The sequence below is a fragment of the Miniopterus schreibersii genome, assembly GCF_964146895.1.
Source record: "Miniopterus schreibersii genome assembly, chromosome: 12".
NCBI classification, from domain to species: Eukaryota; Metazoa; Chordata; class Mammalia; order Chiroptera; family Miniopteridae; genus Miniopterus; species Miniopterus schreibersii.
In genome coordinates this window covers 64750555-64771729 of record NC_138112.1, presented here as the reverse complement: position 1 = coordinate 64771729, position 21175 = coordinate 64750555, and the positions used below count along the sequence as shown (strand labels likewise).

The window sequence follows — 21175 nt, the reverse complement described above, 5'->3', positions numbered from 1 at the left end:
AGGTCACCCGATATCAACCAGAGGGACTGATGGAGAAAAACTCAGGTGCCAGCCGGAACCTACGGGCAGCTGAGTTGCAAAGTGTGTTCGGAGAAGAGGCTCAGATGCGGAGCAGAGGCCGCGACGGGGGACAGTGGGATCCCGATGTCCGGGAGGGGCATCTGAGCAAAGCCATGTGGCTGAGCGCTCCAGATCACCAGGTGACACAGGCACAGCCATCAGTAAACACGACCCTAACACACCAGGGGAGATTACTAGGGCTGAAACCAAAGGAAAGGAGAGGGCACATGCACATGCACACACATGCACACATACACACAGACACACACAGGCACATGCTCACACACACATATGCATACACACAGATACACTCACACACACACACACACACACACTCATACACATTCAAACACACTCACAGACACACACACACACAAGCTGTGATTTTATTCTAATAGATGAAACACCAGAATCCTTGACAGCTTTTTTCTATATCCACATAACACATGCCACTGTAACACAGCATTTATGTAATTTAAGTATACAATCCCTCTTCCCCCTCAAGAACGGCAAATATTTTTACTCTTTTGTTCATTAATCTATTTGTAGGAGTCAGAAGTGCCTGGAGTCTATAAGACAGGCCATACAAAACCTTGAACTCATCTGTGCTTGCTGTTTCTCTAGGAGGCACATAGAGCAAAATTTGAAGTCCACAGCCTAGTTTATAAGGATCGCACTGTATGTAAACCTTAAGAAAAAGTATGACATAGTTTCCCCCACACCCTTTGTAGCGCACATTTTACATCTTTGTTCCTCAAGCTATAGATCAAGGGATTCAGCATTGGGATCACCAGGGTGTAAAGGATGGAAGCCACTTTATCACTGTCGAAGGAGTGGCTGGACTCAGGCTGCACGTACATAAATATCAAAGTCCCGTAGAACACGGTGACCACCGTCAGGTGGGACCCGCAGGTAGAAAAAGCCTTGTGCCTGCCCTCGGCAGAGCGCATCCTGAGAATGGACCCAAGAATGAAGAGGTAGGACACAAGGACTACCAGCAGGGAGGAAAGCAAATCGAAACCCGCCAAAATCAGAATAATCATTTCAACTTCACGAGTATCCGAGCAGAGCAAAGATAACAAGGGGAGGCTGTCACAGTAGAAATGACTGACAACGTTGTAGCCACAGAAGGACAAACTGAAGATCTTTATGGTGACGAGAAGCGAGACAAATGTGCTGTAGAGGTAGGGGACAGCCACCAGCAGCTGGCAGAGCCTGTGTGACATGATGACTGGGTAGAGCAGAGGCTGACAGATGGCCACGTAGCGGTCGTACGACATTGCGGAGAGAATAAAAATCTCACTAACGATAAACACAAGGAAAAAAGCCAGCTGCACGGCGCAAAAATGATAGGAGATTGTGTTTTGATCCACAACAAAACTCACTAGCATTTTGGGCCCGACAGTCGTTGAATAGCCAAGATCAGTGACAGCCAGGTGCCTGAGGAAGAAGTACATGGGCGTGTGGAGCCTGGAGTCCACCTTGGTGAGGATGACCAAGCCCAGGTTGGCCACCACGGAGACCCCGTAGATGAGCAGGAAGAGCCCGAATAACGGCGCCTGCAGCCCAGGGCGGCCTGTGAGCCCCGTGAGGATGAACTCGCTCAGCACGGTCAGGTTTCCTGTGTCCATGCAGGGTTCCAGGAAACCTATTCTGCAAAGACACATCAGCATAGTCAACAGGTCGCATACGGTATGCCTGGGAGGTCTTTAGTATGAAGAGCTCGTATAAATAAGATACGTCAGCCTTCCCAGTTTATAACACGTGCTTCTCAGTGGGGGTGAGCGATGCAGGCCGGGACACAACACAACTGGCAGAAACTAGACAGGTGCATACATAAGAAAACGGCAACAGGCTGAAGTGAGAATTACTTGCCTTTACATGGAGAAGCATGATATATAGATATACAAAAATTTGGTCAAAAATTTAACTTATCCAAAACTCTTTATTCTCATATACGAAACCAATACTTTGGATCATTTAATCTTCACTTATCTCTCCCAGCAACCCTGTAAGCAAGTATTGGCATTGTTTTCACATAATGAAGATGTATAAAAATTCCCTTTGAATAGAGAAATACTATAGTCTTTAATATAAAGACTATAATACTATAGTCTTTAAAGGTGTGTGCAATCGAATATAGTAGTTTAAAGTCACTGTGTTACACAGTACTATGGAGGTGAAATAAAATACACTGAAGATGAGATATCCATGGATTATTGTATATTACTTTAAATTCTACCTTAAGGCCACAGGCATGCCCCCTAACTGTGATATAATACAAAACACAGATAAACATGTTGTATAATCAAATAAAAATGTATTTGAATACCCCTAATAATACACAGATTAAGGATATACCAGGTAAGTGGTAAATGGCAGGTTAAGGTAAAATAATTATTAGATTTAAAATATTGTGAGTGCCCGGCCGGCCGTGCCTCAGCGGTTGAGCATCGACCTAGGATCCAGGCGATCGGGGTTCGATTCCCGGTCAGGGCACATGCCCGGGTTGTGGGCTCGATCAATGACTCTCTCATCATTGATGTTTCTATCTCTCTCTCTCCCTCTCGTTTCCTCTCTCGGAAATCAATAAAGATATATTTTTTAAAAATAAATAAATAAATAAAAAATAAAAATAAAATATTGTGAGCATGAATGCTGCCTTTAAACAATAGAAATAATACTGATTACAATAAAAATCACCAGTCTCTGAGTGGTCAAAAAAATAAATAAAAACATAATTTCATAACATGAAATATACAATGATGACATTAAATTTGCATTTAAATCACTTAAGATTTTGCTTATAATTTTGTGACCTCCAGATAGTCTACCCTGCTTTGATGACCATACCTTTCTCACATCAGAAATGGGGAAATATGCATTAGTAGATAGTAATTTTAGAAAAATATCTTCAGTAAATTTAATGAGAAGCAGTATAAATCTTGTTCTTGTGTGTTTTGTTCTGTTTTGCAAACGTGAAAGACTGAGGAAAATTGTATTTGCTAAATTCCAATTTTTATGTGTGGTAAGGAAACATAAGAGTGTTTGTGTGTTTTTTCTCACAAGCCTAGTGTTGCAGGGAAAGAACCAAATTGCTTCTTCGTAGTTTAACATCTTTGTTAAATACTGACTTACTTTTTTTTAAGCTATACTCTGAGATAATTACATGTGCTTGCCGTCAGATTCCACTTGAAATTTGAAAAAGTGCTGAATATTTTGCTATTATCTTAAAACAGGGTACTTAAAAGTCTTCTAATACCCACATAATGCTTTTCACATCTCAATGTGACATGGAAAGAATCCTATTTATGTATTTATTTAAACAATGATTTAATATTAAATTATATCGAGGGTGTCACAAAAAAGAGCCTACAGCCATTAAATAACCAAGTCTGAAAGGACATCAAAATTATAGATTTAAAGAATGATAGACTGAATATGTGCAGCTTCATAATTTTGCCAGTTTTTAAAAATTCATGTCTCTTTAGTTACACTTCATCTACACTCGGTTTTGGCCTTCATTACAGATATAATTATTCATATAAAACAATATGTTATAAGAAATAGCATGATGATATTTCAGAGATGCTTTTGAACATGTAGTCCATCAACTCGGGAAAATACTCAAAAACACTAACATGAGATAAGGAGAGGGGTCCCACTCCTGCTCAGGCATCATGGAGCAGGAGAAAGCAGAAACAACGAAATCAGAAATGGAAACCTTTTTCTAGAACTTTGACATTGAATTAAAGTGAAACTTTGCAACTATCGATCCCTGAAACATTGTCAGTATTGGCAGCAGAAGACACCACATGAAATGTTCTGTCTTTTTACCTGTAATGAAGCCTCTCTCTTGACTCCCTCATGTGTTTCCAACATGGCTCAGTGAGAACAATTTATGGATTTTTTTTCACCCTTTGAGACTGTCCCTGAGGAGATACCAAGCAATTTATCGATTGTCCCTATAGCATTTAATAGCACAATTAAATGCCTGGAGGTTGTCTTTTAATTGTCATGGACAATTTGTATTTGCCATGTTTTCCCTCCCTCCCTCCCACCCTTCCTTTCTTCCTTCCATTTGTACCACACAGGATTCTTGACGAAAATATTGCATCAGCAGACATGCCCATCAAGAGTCTGCATTTACACAGTGGTCTCCTCAAATGAGTGACAATGTAGAAATGTTTAAATACTGTTCTACTATTTTAAATAGATCTTTATTGATTTCAGAGACAGAAAGGGAGAGGGAGAGAGAGAGAGAAACACCAGTGATGAGAGAGTCACTGATCGGCTGCCTCCTGCAAGCCCTCCCCACTGGGGATCGAGCCCGAGACCCAGGCATGTGCCCTGACTGGGAATTGAACCCTGATCTCCTGGATCCTAGGTCCATGCTCAACAGCTGAGCCATGCCAGCTGGGCTAATATGTTGCCTTCTTGATTTGTTGCTCATGTTGTTACTGGTCCAAAGTCCATGTGTCCAACACTTCAAAAAGCCAAAACTCAAAACATCAGAGTTTGGAGTAAGGGAAGTTTTATTATTGAGAAGGTGCCAACTGAGAAGATAGGTGCCCTAATCCTCAAGTCCATCTTAAGAAAATACAGAGTTCAGTCTTCTTTTATGTCAAGGGATGGGGGGAAATGGGAGGGGCTGTTTTTGGAAAACTCCAGCTTCAAGCAGGATTCCTCTAATGATTAGCATGTCCATATGCAAGACAAAGCAGGAGCAATTAGCCTGAAGGCCTTGGGAACAAAGCAGGCTTGGATAAGATTAAGTCACAGAGACTGCATTTCACAGTAATCAGTAGTTTAAAATTTTATTTTAATATGTTTCTTTACTAGTATATAGGAAATTGACATTTTATATGTTGACCTTACATCCACCAACCTGGCAAAATTCACTTATTGTTTCTAATGTTTCAGGTTGAGAATTTTTTTGGATTTTTAATGTACACAGTAATGCGACTTGAAAATAATTACACTATTATTCCTACTTCCCCAAGCAGATACCTGTTTGCATTTGCTTTCAAAGGAATCTGAAGTGCCACCCAGCAAAAAGAAGACAGCGGAAAAGTGTCATTGAGGCAAATTTTTTTAATGTATTATTCATTGCTGTATATATGTAACTGGCGTTTCTACATGTCGCTAAGCCAGTACGATGGGCACCTGTATTTTCATGGTGTGCAAGACACAAGTTACTAAGGACTTGGCAATGTAAGAACAGTTATCAGGGCTTCAGTCTCTTACAGTAAAATCTGAGGACAAATCAGAGGATAATCACTACTTGAACACCTATAAGTTGAAAACAAGAAAAATATTTCTAGTTTCCCATGCCTTTTACACATCACTGCTTTCTAAGGCCTATCATAAATCATAAACAGCTTCTATAACCTAATTTATGGCATATAAATTCTATATTAACCTTTTTCTGGGGCGTTTGCTCAGATTTTCCCATACCCTATGCAGGGCACCTTTCACTTCTTTGTTTCTCAAGCTGTAGATCAAGGGATTCAGCATGGGGATGATCAAAGTATAAAACACAGAGGCCATTTTATCACTGTCGAAGGAGTGACTGGACTTGGGCTGCACATACATGAAGAACAGCGTCGCATACAGCACAAGCACCACTGTCAGGTGAGAGCCGCAGGTGGAGAAGGCCTTGTGCCTGCCCTCTGCAGAGTTCATCCTGAGGACGGCCAGGAGGATCAGCGTGTAGGACACAAGGACCACCAGGAGAGACGAAACCAGGTTAAACACCGAAAAGATCAGTATTATCAACTCAATCTCACGGGAGCTCGAGCAGAGCAATGTCAACAAGGGAAGACTGTCACAGTAGAAATGATTAATGACATTATGGCCACAGAAAGATGAAATAAAAATCTTTACGGTGGTTATCAGAGAGAGAAAGGCACTGTAGAGATAGGGGACTGCTACCAGCACCCAGCACACCCTTGGCGACATGATGACCGTGTAGAGCAGAGGGTTACAGATGGCCACATAGCGGTCATAGGCCATGGCCGACAGGAGGAAGAGCTCGCTGATGATGAACAAGATGAAGAACGCCAGCTGGGCCGCACACCAGTCGTAGGGGATAGTCTTTTGTTTAGTTACAATGTTTACCAACGTTTTGGGTCCCACGGCTGTTGAATACCCAAGATCAGTGACAGCCAGGTGCCTGAGGAAGAAGTACATGGGCGTGTGGAACCTGGAGTCCACCTTGGTGAGGATGACCATGCCCAGGTTGGCCACCACGGAGACCCCGTAGACGAAGAGCAACACCCCGCAGAAGGTGGCCTGCAGCTCAGGCTTGTCTGTGACTCCTGTCAGAATGAATTCTTTTAGCGCTGTTAGGTTTTGTGTGTCCATCCGGCTTTATCAGAAAACCTATCCTGAATGGAGACATTCACGTGTTCAATAGCTTGTATGTGGTATCATCTAGTAATTTTTTAGTATACAAAGTTGGTATAAATAAAATCAATCCAAATATAGCAGTTAGGCTATGTTAAAACAACCCACTTCCCACAAATAGAACATATATATTTAGTAATAAGAACAGAGTCAAGGATTGAGTTGGAGATAGAAAGAGATTTGTGGTTTCCACTGGGGAAAATTTGTCCCTTCCAAACATCCGATAAAATTGGAAGCATTTTGATTGTGACACTGGAGGAGATGTGCTCCGGGCGCACAGGGGTGGGGTCCAGCGAGGCCACTGATTACTCTGCTGTGCTGGTGCTTACCCAGTAAAGAAGTGTTCAGCCCCGAATGCCAGGAAGCCCAATGCTGGCAGACGCTGTTATATGGAACAATATCGGTATAAACAGAAACAAACATAGAAAAAGGAAGTAAAACGGTGAAAACTTTAGGCATTAGTTTTGTAGGTCATTGTTAAACATTTCTGTTGTCTTTATACAATGACAATTATGCGATTGTTCTTGCAAAATTGCAATCACATTTTGTGACATAATTCATCTGTTAATTACATAATAGAATTTTTAAAATCCAAATTCCAATTATGTGTAGAAACATTTAGAATGTCCTCCTTTAAAACATATTCCTTTGATTTAGTTTACTAAAACTCATCTTTGACTTGTCCTACTAAAGTAATGCCTGCAATAATTTCAGATGCCATTTATTAATGTTTGTTTCAGAATCTTATATTCAAATATTTGTAAGTATTCTGTAATATAGATATTGCAATTTCATTTATAATACACAGCTGTTAATTTTAAAGGGTTCAAAATAAATATTATTAAACTTTGTGGTCAAATTTTTAAAAAAAATTCTTTGAAAGTTGTTATGCCTGCAGGTGGTACAGGAAGACAAATTAGCACACCACTGATATTGGACAAATGTGTACCTTATGGAAACTCTAAAAGGTCATAGTTGATATTATTTATCTGTGTATAAAAATGTACATACGTAGATATAGTCTCTGTTATACTTATATTTGTGGCATATACAAAGGAGTACTTTGGGCAAATGATGTAAGTTTTCTAAATTTCTATACACATCAGCAACATCAACTGTTCCTTATAGTACTGTTGGGAAGGTAAGTGAGAATTAAATGTTTCAATAGGTTTATAGTACTTGGAAATTTTCCTCTAATATAAGTATATATGGCTTATTTTATGGGTATTTTTATTTTTAAGTGTAGACAGTATGTTGCTAAAATGGATTATATTTAGTATATATAAATTCTTTATGTGTGACTTAACTTCTTTGTCTGGAGTGTGCTAATAAAGAGACTGAGCAGTCTGTTATCCAGGTAACTGTCCCCAGCGAGCCCCTGTCCCCTTCCACCATGTCCCATCTCCATGACTACAACTGGAACATAAATGTGTTATTAGGATATTCTACCTTACTTAAAACATTTTTTAAATTTACTTTATTGTTGAAAGTATTACAGATGTCTCCAATTTTCTCCCCTTTACATAAAAATTCACCTAAAACCTAACACGTTTCCTTTTTCCCAGGTGCATTATAATTGGCATACATTATGTTGTTTGTAACATAAAAGGTACATTTTGTCGCGGTGAAACCTAGGCTAGTATGAGGAACCTGAGGAAACAGCAAACTGAGAGACAGGAAGGTCACTGAAATTGGTTTTATGTAATGAACTTTTATAAACACTTCTTTTGGATGAAGACATTCTCTACTGAAAAAACATGTAAATTCACTATATCACACAACAGTATATTGGCAAGATAAATTTCAAAATATAAATATAGATTCCCTAATGTTAGTTTAAGTCTGCGTGCACATTAAGGCCACAAGGGAGTCCCTCATAGTATAAAAAAGCTTTTAATGCAGACATAAATAATTATAATGAAACAAAGACGTAGAGAAATAGCCCTGATAAGCCATCAATTTAAAAATATCAGAGTAATGCCAGAGTAAAATGAGGATGGCTTCTACGGTTAAATAAATAATAGTTCAAAAAATGGTATATATGCTTTCTTTAAAAAAAAAAGAAATACAATTGATCATGGCTACAATAAAAATAGGATCAGGGGTCACTGAACTAGGTATAAAAAAGCCAATAGAAAAATACAGAATTTAAAGCATGAAATTTTAAGTGTGTTTACAGGATATCCATATTTCCCCCCCATAAAACATTGCTTATAAGGTTGTGAGCCTCTGACATCCTATCCTGTTCCCATGTACATTCCATTTTATGTCAGAAATACTGAACTACTGTTAAGAAAAAATTTTAAATAAATAGACTAAGAAGCAAAATAAGTTTTACTAAAGTGCAATGAAAGCTAAAGAAAACATATTACATTGGTAGGTGCTGATTTTCCTGTAAGATAAGGGAAGGTAGAAGGGCTTCCTCTCACGAGTTTTAGACTTCTATAGAAAGCACCAAATTAGTTTTTTATAGTTTTCTGTCTGTGTTATCAGATTATTATTTTTTGAAGCTATACTTGGTGAGAAAATTATATGTGATTTCTGACCAGTTTCGCTGGAAATGGAACACATTGTACCATCACCATAAAACATAAAAAACTTCTACCATCCAAAAATTGCTTTTCAGATCTCAATATAAGGTGGAAACACCCTTTTTGCTCATCAAGATTATCAGAAAAAATTTACATTTAGGCATTGATTTGTATATTCATAAATTATTACTGTATCTTTGAGAACAAGAGCCTAGAGTCACTAAATGACTAAGGATTTAGAAGGACATCAAACTAGACACTGAAGACCTTCGGGCCTGTAATTCTGCCAGAGTTTTTAGCTTTCCATTCCTGACTCTTCTGTCAGGTTTCTTGTCTCTGGGTTTTGTCTTCTGTTTTTCATATGATTAAGTATTTACATGAAACATAAATTGTATGTAAGCAGTATGGCACTAGCATTTCAAAGATATTTTTTTAGCATCTGTGAAAATATTTGAAGAATTAATCTGAGTTGAAAGGAGAGCGGTTCTAGTTTGCTCGTGCATTCAGAACAGCAAAATATGCACAGAAGCGAATCAGAAACCCCGATATTTTGGTTTTGTTTGCCATAGAGTGAAGGCGTTATCTTGCAAATGTCACCCACACTATTTGGATATTGGTATAATCTGGCACCACATAAAATATTCTATTTACCTGCAACGAAACCACTCTCTTGCTTTCCTCGTGCGTGCTTCATGACATGAAATAGTGAGTGAGATTTATAGATTTTTCTCCACTCTCTGATCCGCTCCCTGAAGGTATGCCGAGCAATTTCTTAGTTGTCCCTGAAGAATTGGAAAGTTTAACAGAAATACTAGGGTGGGGACTTACTAATTGTGTTCATCAGGGAGCCGGATTTACTTGTTTGTTTTTCTGTTACATTCTTACCCTTTACTCTTGACTCGATTTCTCTTTTTTGTCTGATTTGATGGTTAATTTTCATGTCTAGTGGCTAGGTTAGGGTGTCCAGTTCTTTGGTCAAAAATCAGTCTAGATGTTGTTGAGAAGATTTTTTTAGGCATGGTTAACACTTAAAATCAATAGCCTTTGACTACAGCCAGTTACCCTCCAGAAGGTGGGTGGGCCTCACTCAATCAGCTGAAGGTCTTTCAAGAGCAAAGACTGGGGTTATTTTCCTCTACTAGAGTAAGACCTTCTTGTTTACTCTACATAAAACCCCAAGAACTAGGAGTTTTTCTACTCTCTGTGTAACAGGTTGGCTCAATTCCTGCCTCTGTTTGAGTTCTGGGCACTCCTGTCTTTAATCCCTTTGTTTGATTCTTTCTTTAGCCTTAGGTGGTTCCCACTTTCCTGGGCTGATCTGTCCTCGATTGAGTAACTGAGGATTACCTGCAGATGCCCACTTTCCTTCCTCTGTGAAGCTCCTTGTCATTGGTACCCTGTCTTGTGAGCTCTAGCTCCCTGGTTTTACTCAACTGTCAAATCTCCCTCTTCTAGGTATTGCCCGTTTGGCGGTGTGGCCTAGCAACTCCCTTCAGACAGGAAGGATGGGTCATCGTAGTTCACCTGGCTTGTTTATCTCTCAGGGAAACAGTCCTTCGTTTATATATTCTAAATACAGGTTTCCTATTGGATAGCTGTTGAAGCAAATATGTTGTACAAGTCTGTGTGCTTTTTTTAATTCATAAAGATGGGCTGGGGCTCAGGTGTGGAAATAGCTCAACCTGCCCACCAAGTACCGACTCTCTGAATTGTGCTTGTCTTTTGTCATTTTGGAGTGTAAGTGTCATCTTCATAAGTGCCAATGCATAGTCTCTATTCTGTGAGCGATTAAAGAATGGGTTTTGTATTCATGCTCTGGATGAAATAATGAAAGGGAGAGAAATAAATCAGCATAGTGATGACACCAGAAATTTAAGCGCACCTGTGGTCTCTGAGCTACACATTGCTGCCAAGACATAGATCCAAGGATGGAGCACAGTGCTTTCAACTGGAGTCTAAACCAATGATTCCATGGAAAGCGGTCTGGAAAGTCTATCTTATACATTTTAAAGCAAAGATTAAGTGCATCAGTGACTGTGTGTGTAAATACATATGTACTGTATACCAATATTCATGTTAATATTCTGACCTCAAAATGTGACTGTATTTGGTGATAGGCTCTTTGTAAAAATGATTAAATTAACATGAGGTTTTTAGTTTGGCCCTTAATCCAATATGATTGGTGTCTTTATAAGAACAGGAGCAAAGTCACAGAAATACTCAGGGAAAAGATGATGTGAAGGGAGAGGGAGAAGGTGGCTGCCTACAAGGGACGGAAAAGGGCCTCAGAAAAATCAGCCCTGCCTTTAATTTTATCTAAGATTCCTAGATTCCAGAATGGTGAAGAATAAATTTCTGCTGTTTAAGCCACCAGTCTGTGGTGCTTTGCTATGGCAGCCCTGACAAGATCATACCATCAGTATCAGTGTGTGTGTGTGTGTGTGTGTGTGCGCGCGCATCTGAGAATGAATTGAGAAGCAAACGGATGTCATAGTTTTCCTGCATGTGTGGAAACGGCACAGGTGGAGGTGTGACTATGATCTTTATATAGAAAGGTCTGAGAAGAATAGAAGGACATTAACATACTAAAATTAATAAATTTTCTCATTTTTTGCTATTAAGACAATGAACATTAGTCTTAATTTGTTTTAATTTAGTGTTTAGGGTGAAACTATCCTTTACTCACACACCCGCTTCTCCCCAGCACTCGCTTCATTGCCTCTTTCACGTCTCTGTTCCTCAGGCTGTAGATGACGGGGTTCAGCATGGGAATCACCACGGTATAAAACAACGACACTATCATGTCGTGGTCCAAAGCGTAGCTGGAGCTGGGCCTCACGTACATGAAGAGGATGGTCCCGTGATAAATGGCCACTCCGGCGAGGTGGGAGCCGCACGTAGAGAAGACTTTCCTCCTGCCTTCGCCGGAATGCACCCTCAGAATGGCCAGCAGGATGAAGCCGTAGGACACCAGCACGACCAGGATGGTGACCGTCTCAATAGAGCCCACGAAGTAGAAGAGCAGCAGCTGGTTGGTGTGGGTGTCGGAACAAGAGATGGCAAGGAGGGGGGGGATGTCACAGAAGACGTGCCTAATTTCATTGGAAGCGCAGAAGGACAGGCTAAATGTGGCCGCCGTGTGCACAGAGGCATGCAAAAGGCCACCAACATAGGAAGCGGCGACGAGGGACACGCAGACCCTGGGTGACATGCTCACTGGATACAGGAGGGGGCTGTAGATGGCTACGTAGCGATCATAGGCCATCGCGGCCAGGAGGAAGCATTCCGTGGTCCCAAAAGCAACAAAGAGAAACATTTGTGCCGCGCACCCAACGTACGAAATGGCCTTTTTCTCTTCCAGGAAACTGACCAACATCTTTGGGGTGACAACGGAAGAATAACAGGCGTCCAAGAACGATAACACACTAATAAAATAGTACATAGGGTTGTGGAGCCGGGAGTCCCTACTGACCAACAAAACCATCCCCAAATTTCCTACCAGAGTAAACAGATAGATTTCTAGAAATAGCAAAAACAGGAAGACTTGCATCTCAAAATTATTTGTGAAGCCCATCAGTATAAACACAGTGACCTCAGTCACATTTTTCGTCTGAATCCCGTGTACGTCTAAGTCTGAGGTCGACTGTGACATTTTCATTTTTATTTATAGATTTTAAAGCAGTATTTTTGGAAATAGAATCCACCCTATCATATCTTCTTACTTATTTCTTAGAAGGGCATATTGAAATCCTTGGCTATGAACAACTAAGCAGTAATGAAGAAGCTGGAGCCAATGAATGCATTACCCTGTTAAATTAAAGAAAATTTTATTAAATGGTTGGCTAAATTCGTCGTGTTAAAAAATATGTCAATTCATGTGGTTTAATTTCTAATTTATTCTCTGTTAAATTTACTACCACCTAGTTTCATATCCCATTATCTTAAAATTTACAAAGACAAATAAATATAGAAATGTTTGTCCTCAAATATCATAATAGAAAGTACACATCTGAATACTAATTCTAAGTTTTCTGCAGTGTGCATGAAATGCCCTTCCTTAATGCTTACAACTGTTAAAACGAAAGCAACCATGCTTATATGACAAGATTGTGTATAAGTGAGACTTGTATTTAAATGAGAAAAACAATGTAAAAGTTATTTAGTTTTAAATTGCCCTCAGATGACTAGAAAATGGGCTAAGTGAGATTTACATTTCACCTTGTTACATGGGGCAACTTTTCCCAAGCAAACCCTTGATGACCTCCCGTGGCTAGTCCCCCTGCCACCAGCACTTCCAGAACGCTGGTGAACAGAGTCAACAGATATAATTCTGGATGTACCTTGTATGCAAATTATAAGAGTATTTATTTTGTTTTTCAGTTTTCTTTCTTGATACACCTATCATTAAGTTTTCTGTTTAAGCCTACACAATGTATTATACTGTTAATGTTTTTCCAAATCTAATTTAATGTCGATGTAAAATTTTTTTTCTATTTATATACTTATTATACTTGCAAAATCCTCTGGTGTATTTTTAAGACTTAAGTACGTCAAAATAAATAGTGGTCATTTCTTTAATATATTGTAGTTTCTTAAGGAGTCACTAAAATTATTATAAAAGAAAAATTACCCAATAATAGATGTATATAATTTAGAGAAACTGTTGTTAAAAGAGTATACTTACAATATAAGCCACCAAGTGGCATTTTATTTCTGGTATTATTTTCCTATGCCTCCAGACTGTTTCTCACTCAGTGAAGTATGAAAAAAGGAAAGTATATAAAAAAGTTGAAGAGTCACCTGTATCTAGACTGAGAGGCTTCATGATTTAAACAAAATGAAATATTGCATCTACCGTACTTAGGAGCAAGATTTCAGGACTGTGATTCTTGTTTTTCCTTCAGTGTGTCACAGACTGGAGGAGTGAAAAATCTGCAATGCATAGGGCAAAGGACATATCAAGGATTTACATTTGTGACATGAAAAACACTACATGTTTGTCATATTGAGATGTTCATACATCAGGAAGAAATGAGAACATCTGCTTAAGCCTATTCTTATAAGAAGAAGAAAGCTATATGTCTTTATTTTCCCAGAATTGTCTTCCCAGACATATGTGGAAGACTTTTTAAATACAGAGAATAAACAGCTTTTCAAATGTGGGGATACCAATGCTCACGAACAAAATGCTCACTTAATCCTTGAGTTAAAAAAATAGGATTAAGACATTTACACCACGGAATACTATGCAGCTGTAACGAAGGATCTCGTACCCTTTGGGACAGCATGGATGGACCTGGAGAGTATTCTGCTAAGTGAAATAAGCCAGGCAGCGAAAGACAAATATCACATGATCTCACTTATATGTGGAATCTAAAGAACTTAATAAACTGATGGCAGAAATGATTCAGTGACATGGAAGCATAGATGAGACTAACAAATGTCAGAAGGATGGAGGGGGCAGGTAGGTGGAGGGGGAGAGAGTAACCAAAGAACTTATATGCACATATGCACAACCCAAGGACATGGACAACGGTGGGGAGAGGGACTGGGAGGGGGTGGGACGGGGTGGAACGGTCATTGGGGAGAAAAAGGGACATCTGTAATATTTTGAAGAAGAAAAAATATATGTGATTAAGCTAAATTTCAACTTCTGTGTAAATACAGTCAACTCACAGTACTCCTGAGAACACACAAATGTCTTATAATAATTTTCAGTTTAGTTTGAGTAGTTACATTAATAAAATAACATAAAATAATCAATTGATAATATAAATATGTATTGATGTATTTTGGGGGCATCACAAGGAATTTATTTCTGTTTAACAATTTTCTCATTCTCTGTGTCCCTCCATTCTCTCTCTCTCTCTCTCATCCACGGGTTACACACAAAAAAATACTTATGAAAGCGACTCAGGGACAAAACAGGAATTAGGCAGATCAGAAGAAGCACAGCGAAAACAACAAAAACATATGCAAGCAACTTTAGAAAATTACACTAATCTGTAGTCTACTAAAGGTGTCCACTACAAGATACATGTTGACTGTAATACACAGGAGAAATTTCAGCAACATTATAGCTCTAATTTTTACTCAGTAGATGTGTCTGAAATAATACAATTGTGGAAGATTAAGAACATTATATTTGTACTCTAAAACCCTGTATTAAAATCTCAGATTTAGCACCTCATGACAGTGTAACCTTGAAAAAGTAACTTTTTCTTTTCAAGCCATAGAAGAACTCAGAATAACCAAATTTTCAGGCATATCTTGTTCAACTACGTGAACATGGTGTGACTGCAGAGCGCTTATTTATGAAATGGATTAAAATGTTTATTAAAGTGTTTTACTTATATGTGAAGGATACATCTGTATGATATATGACTTCCAAATTTTATTAACTATAAAATATGAGTAGGGAGTTATAGAACAGTTTCTTCTTCAGAGCATTGATCAATGAATGAACATCAGAAGTATTATTCTTTTAATTATACATGTTTGTGATATGACTCTTAAGATATATTTAAATACCTTTCTCATGAGATTAAACCCAGTGAATCCAGATATTTACAGTATCAAGAACCTAACAAAAAGTCTTAAAAATACATTTCTGTCATTGCACTTTGACTCTGGGCATAACAGTAAAATAATAACATGCTTGTATAAATTCTTCTGATAATTTTGACCACAGTAATTTTCTCATAGCTCTTGATTTCTCTGATTTTATCTGTAGTGCAAGAAAGTAGTTTATGAATGAAGGTATATTTTAATTCAAATTATGTCCCATTAGAGCAATTATCTACTTTACTGTAGGGAACTGGAGGAGTGATAGACAAAATGCATGGGGTCCATCTACTTCATTTAAGATGCTCTTCTAACAAGCTTTCTATCAGCTAATATTTAAGGACGTTAGAACCGAATGTGTTTACATCTAACCAATTTCACTTTAAGAGACAGAAATTAGAAAGACACATATTAGATTTCAAAATTTACCCAAACATGATCATTCTGGAAAACTAAAATCCAATGACTTCCTCAAATCTCATACAGTCAGAGGACATAAAGCACCATACATCCCTGAAAACTGTAATACAAACACTAAGCTTGCCGTGAAGGAAAGCTATGATAGCAGCTAAGACGTGTTATTAATAGCTCCTAGGTGTTAGAAAATGTGTGTACATTATCATGTGAACCAGCCTGAACTGTAACTTGACCAAGGTCACCTAATTACTAGCAGAGCCAGGATTCAAGTCCAGGTTTCTCTGTCTCCAAACTAAGCTCTTTTCACTTGGCCGTATCACAGACTCACTGTGACATGCCATCAATTTGGAAATGTTATCCCTTAGAAACAACACAAAATAACATTCTCATGTAACTGAATTCTTTTACAAAGCCACAAACTTAATTGGACCATTATATATATTTTAAAAACAAATTAAAGTAGCTTCTAGATCTATTAGCTACCTAGTAAAATACATTTAAAAGTCGTTTATATGCTTTCATGAGAAAAAAGTTATGATTTCAAAATGGCATATACCCAATGGTTGGTTGGTAGTTAATTTTCTCTTCAGTTAATTTTCCTAAATTTGAAATATAGTCTCTTATTTCTACTACCTTTATTCTACTATCGTCCATCAAGGAAATTAAATCAAATTTTTATAAATCTATTAACGTAAATATGTTATCGTTGTTATTATTCCTGCTATTTCCCTTGAATTCTCTCATTCAATTGTTAATTCAAGTCTAAGTTAACTAGAAATTTCTATCTCAGATTTAAATATTAAAGCATATACTCTCATTCGAGATTCAAGATTATGATATCTGATACTTTTTAGTGATGAAAACCCTTTCCTCTTACCTGGGAAATGAACTGCTCTCTCAGTTAAGATATGCCATGACCAGAGCATTTGGACTCTTATACCAGGTGCTCGAGCTCTTCTTGAAGTCCACAGGGATACTCCAAGAAGAAAACACACTAATTCTCTTCTGGGACAGAAGAAGTAGCAAGATGACTGTTTTTCCGTAGCAAACAAGAGAATGATTCTGGAGCAATAAACAATAAGATAAAGTTGATTACACGAATGCACTTTGGCCTCTGGTTTAAAATGACATTTCAGTGGAAAAAGAATTTGAGCAAGACTAGAAAAGAAATTTAATGACACAGAACATAGATCTCTGACTCTAAATAACTATGTGCCATGGGTTGATAGGTTGAGTAAGAAATTTTCAAAAATCCAGTTTCCTCTTCCTGAGAATTTAACCTGTTTACATCTCTCAAAATCCTCTAACCATGTATATAGTGAAATAATATGAAAGCATAAGCTATGACAGAATTTGTAGTAATTTAATAAATATTACTCTACTTATTTAAATTTAAATGTACTACACTTTTCAGTGGTATGAGAGATATAGTTAAGCTCACTAAGTATTTAATAGAGGAGGTAAGATATGAATACTGAAGGGGAATTATTGACAGCAAGGATGGAACAGTGTACAGAAAATGGCAACATTCAATGTATTACATAGAATAACATTAGAATACCAGCCATCTGGCAGAAATAAAGGTCAAAATTTGAGTTGCCTAGGGTCTCGCCTGGTCTTGTCTTGGAGAACACATACAACAATCTATAGGTCAGTGTCTAGGTTCTTCACATCCTTTACTTCTAAGTATTTTATTCTTTTTGTTGCCATTGCAAACGGAATTTTTTTTCCATTTTTCCCCCTGAAATTTCATTGTTAGTTTATAGGAATGCAGTGGATTTTGTATATTGATTTTGTATCCTGCAACTTTATACTGTATTTGTTTATTGTTTCTAATAGTTTTTTGGTGGAGTCTTTAGGGTTTTCTATACAAAGAGTCATGTCATGTGCAAAAAGTGACAATTTTACTACTTGATTCACAATCCGGATGCCTTTTATTTATTTCTCTTTCCTGATTGCTCTGGCTGGGACTTCCAGTAAAATGTTGAATAAGAGTGGGGAGAGTGGACACGCTTGTCTTGTTCCTGATTTTGGAGGAAAAGCTCTGTTTTTCACCATTGAGTAAGATATTAGCTAAGGGTTTGTCATATATGGCCTTTATTATGATGAGGTACTTTCTTTCTCACTCATTTTATAGAGTGTCTTAATCATAAATGGATGTTGTATCTTGTCAAGTGCTTTTTCTGTATCTCTTAATGATCATGTGATTTTTTTACCCTTTATTTTGTTAATGTGGTGTATTACATAGAAATGGATCAAAGACCTAAATATAAGACCTGAAACATTTTATGAATTTGACCCCAAAGGCAAGGGAAGTAAAGGCAAAAGTAAATGAATGGGACTATATCAGACTAAAAAGCATCTGCACAACAAAAGAAACCACCAAACAAACAAAAAGGCAATCAGCTAAATGGGAGAAAATATATGCAAACAACAGCTCCGAAAAGGGGTTAATATCCAAAATATATAAAGACCTCATACAGCTCAACTCCAAACAAATAATCCTACATCTTCCAGAAGCTCCCTCCCTGCTGAAACTTTGCCTTCCTAGTGAGCCCGCCCTACTCAATCGATGTTCTTCTCAGCACTGTTTTTTCTTCAGGGGAAGCCCTCTCCTTTTTAAAGGGAGTACATGCTGCACGCGGCTGAGATCCTCAGTGACCCATAACACTGTATTAGTCTCTCACAGTCCTTCTGGGACACTGTGATTAAGCCTGGACTAGGGTAGGGAGATTCTGGAAAACTGACTAAAAAAAATGTTGACTGGGCCACCTTGTATACCAATACTAAATTTTTCTATTTTGGTCTTAGGTACACCTATCCCTTGCATGTGTTTTTTGTTTATGTGTATTGCTATTGATTGATAAAAATATGTTTTGTACTTAATCCAAGTAAACTACAGATAGTAGTCAGGATTCACAAAATTACATGACTTATAAAGTCCTACAGAGATTAAATTTTTTGGTGTTTCCTTCACATTTCTATGCCATTTGGGGGTCTTATCAATTTGAATAATAATTTTCTAATAAGCTCAATATAAACTTTATTCATCTAAATCATAGCACTGTATAATTTGAGCAGAGTAAAAGTGAAATGAATTTGATTGACTGTAAATCTACCTGCTAAATTCTGCAAGAGACATATAGAGGTTTTATATTATTATACTTTACCGTAAGTGCTGATTGTTGCAATAGAAAATGGCTTATTTTGCCAAGATAAGGACATTAGTTCTCAGAGAAGTTAGTGCTAACCCAGCGTCAGAGCTATGACGTGAGTATGCCTCATATCTTAAGGTTGCTTATCTAGTGTTAAAATATCTGGGTTTTTACTGTGCTGTTGTATGTGCCTATGAGTTTGTCCCCTCACCTTTTTCACCCAGGCCCCCAACCCCCCTCCCCTCTAAAGCTGTCAGTCTGTTCTCTGTATCTATGAGTCTGTTTCTATTTTGTTTATTTATTTTGTTCATTAGATTCCACATGTAAGTGAGATCATATGGTGTTTGTCTTTCTCTGACTGCCTTATTTCACTGAGCAGAATGCTCTTCAGGTCCATCTATGCTTTCGCCAAAGGTAAGATTGCCTTCTTTTGTATAGCATAGTCGTATTCCACTGTGTAAATGCACGGAAGGGGGATGGGGAGAGGGAGCAGAGGGGAAAGGGGGGATAGTAGAGGGGAAAGGTGATGGAAAGAGACTTGACTTTGGATGGTGAACACAATACAATATACAGATGATGTATTATGGAATTGCACACCTGAAACCTATATAATTTTATTAACCAATGTCACCCCAATAAATTCAATTAAAAATATATATATATATGTATGGGTGTTTTATAAAGCATCATTTTAAACCAGAGACCAAATAACTTTATTCATTTTCTAAATATCAACATTATTCCAGAACCGCTTACCTTTTGTTGTTCTCGAATAAGTCATCATGTTACTATTTTAAGCCAGAAGGTAATTGGGGCATATTCCCCTTGGGGCATCCCCTGTGGGCTTTATCAAAGTTGAATAAGTGGATATAAGCAATCTAAAGGAGCCATAATTGTAACGTACCTAGACATGCATTACAGGTAAGAGTGCATTTTCAGGTAATTTACAGGATATTTTAATAGGCGAGACCTAAAATACCAAGGTCAAATGTGTGTTATGAACCCTCCAGTCCTAACCCCTTTGGTTGCTGCCGGTTGCACAGGGGAATTCATCACAGTCCCTTCACCTTTTTATGCCCTGTGCCCAAGAACTGGGAAGCGATGCCTCCTGGAATAAGGGGCAGAAGGAATTACTGAATTTATGTTTCAAGGCAAAACGAGACAGCCCCAAATAGAGCGAACGTTTTCCTTTTCCTGATGGAAGGAGACAGAGCAGCCTAACTACAGCAATCGGGAGACCTGCTCACAGAGGGTGGGAAAGCGTGTGACCGACTCCGCTGGCTGGGGCTATGTTCATTTAAGTAGGAAAAGCTCTGTCAGGGTTATTTGGCTACCTATGGAACGCAGGAGCCGCTTCAGATTGCTATTTATTTCATAATGTTTCACTACTCTTAACAGCATAAAAAATCCAAATACATCCAAGCTGGTGTTTCGTTCGTGTCTGTGGGCGGGAGTGGGGGGGGGGAGTCCACTGAGGGCAACAGGAGGTGAAGGACCCTGGGCCCTGGAGCCTGCTGCAAGGTGACATGCAGCAACGTGTGCAGCTCAGGGGTGCTGCTGGTCTCCCCCGCCTCCTTTGCAAACCCACTGTTTCAATATCGGGCCCAAGGTTTGGGGGTATTCTGCCCACTGTTAAACATATTTTTGGAAGTGCGTTTACATTAATTATAACAGTCGATTCTATATTATTCTATATTGCTAATTTTTTAGCTACACAGTCATTTTCTCTTTATAGCGCTGAGTCCTTTCAGTATGTCCTAATAAAATTTAGTTATATCTATCTAACAGAAATGACGGTTTTAAGAGAAATTTAACCAAAGTGTTTAACACCATAATTTTTCATTATTTTATTTACTCAAAGCGAATTAAGCTCACTGCAATGTGGCAAATGAGATTGTGGTGATATGTGTGTGTGTGTGTGTGTGTGTGTGTGTGTGTGTGTGTGTGTGTGTGTGTGTATGTCTAACAACAGATTATACAACTCACAAAACTTCTTTATTTTCCAATCCAGACACATGAGGAGTGCACAGAGAAAAAACG

The 21175-nt window shown here is 38.3% G+C and overlaps 2 protein-coding genes across 3 annotated transcripts in view; both read right to left on the bottom strand.

Annotated features, from left to right (window-relative positions):
• The window catches only part of LOC308565576 (uncharacterized protein), a gene marked incomplete at both ends in the record, with an annotated part of 32785 nt that extends 20128 nt beyond the window's left edge, over positions 1–12657 (bottom strand). The window contains one exon of the mRNA XM_081154891.1: positions 11686–12657. Coding sequence (XP_081011017.1) covers positions 11686–12657 — 972 coding nt within the window. The remainder of the gene's footprint in view (positions 1–11685) is intronic.
• On the bottom strand, positions 750–6426 carry LOC308565763 (olfactory receptor 8K3-like; the record flags this gene model as incomplete). Of its 2 annotated transcripts, XM_081155365.1 has the most annotated exons (2): positions 750–1619; positions 6355–6426. In XM_081155365.1, the coding sequence occupies 2 exons, from the start codon at positions 6424–6426 to the stop codon at positions 750–752; spliced, it is 942 nt and encodes a 313-aa protein (XP_081011491.1). The 2 variants fall into 2 exon arrangements, with proteins under 2 accessions (XP_081011491.1, XP_081011490.1); XM_081155364.1 differs by lacking the exon at positions 6355–6426 and having other exon boundaries at positions 750–1691.
• Positions 12658–21175: the final 8518 nt, after the last annotated feature.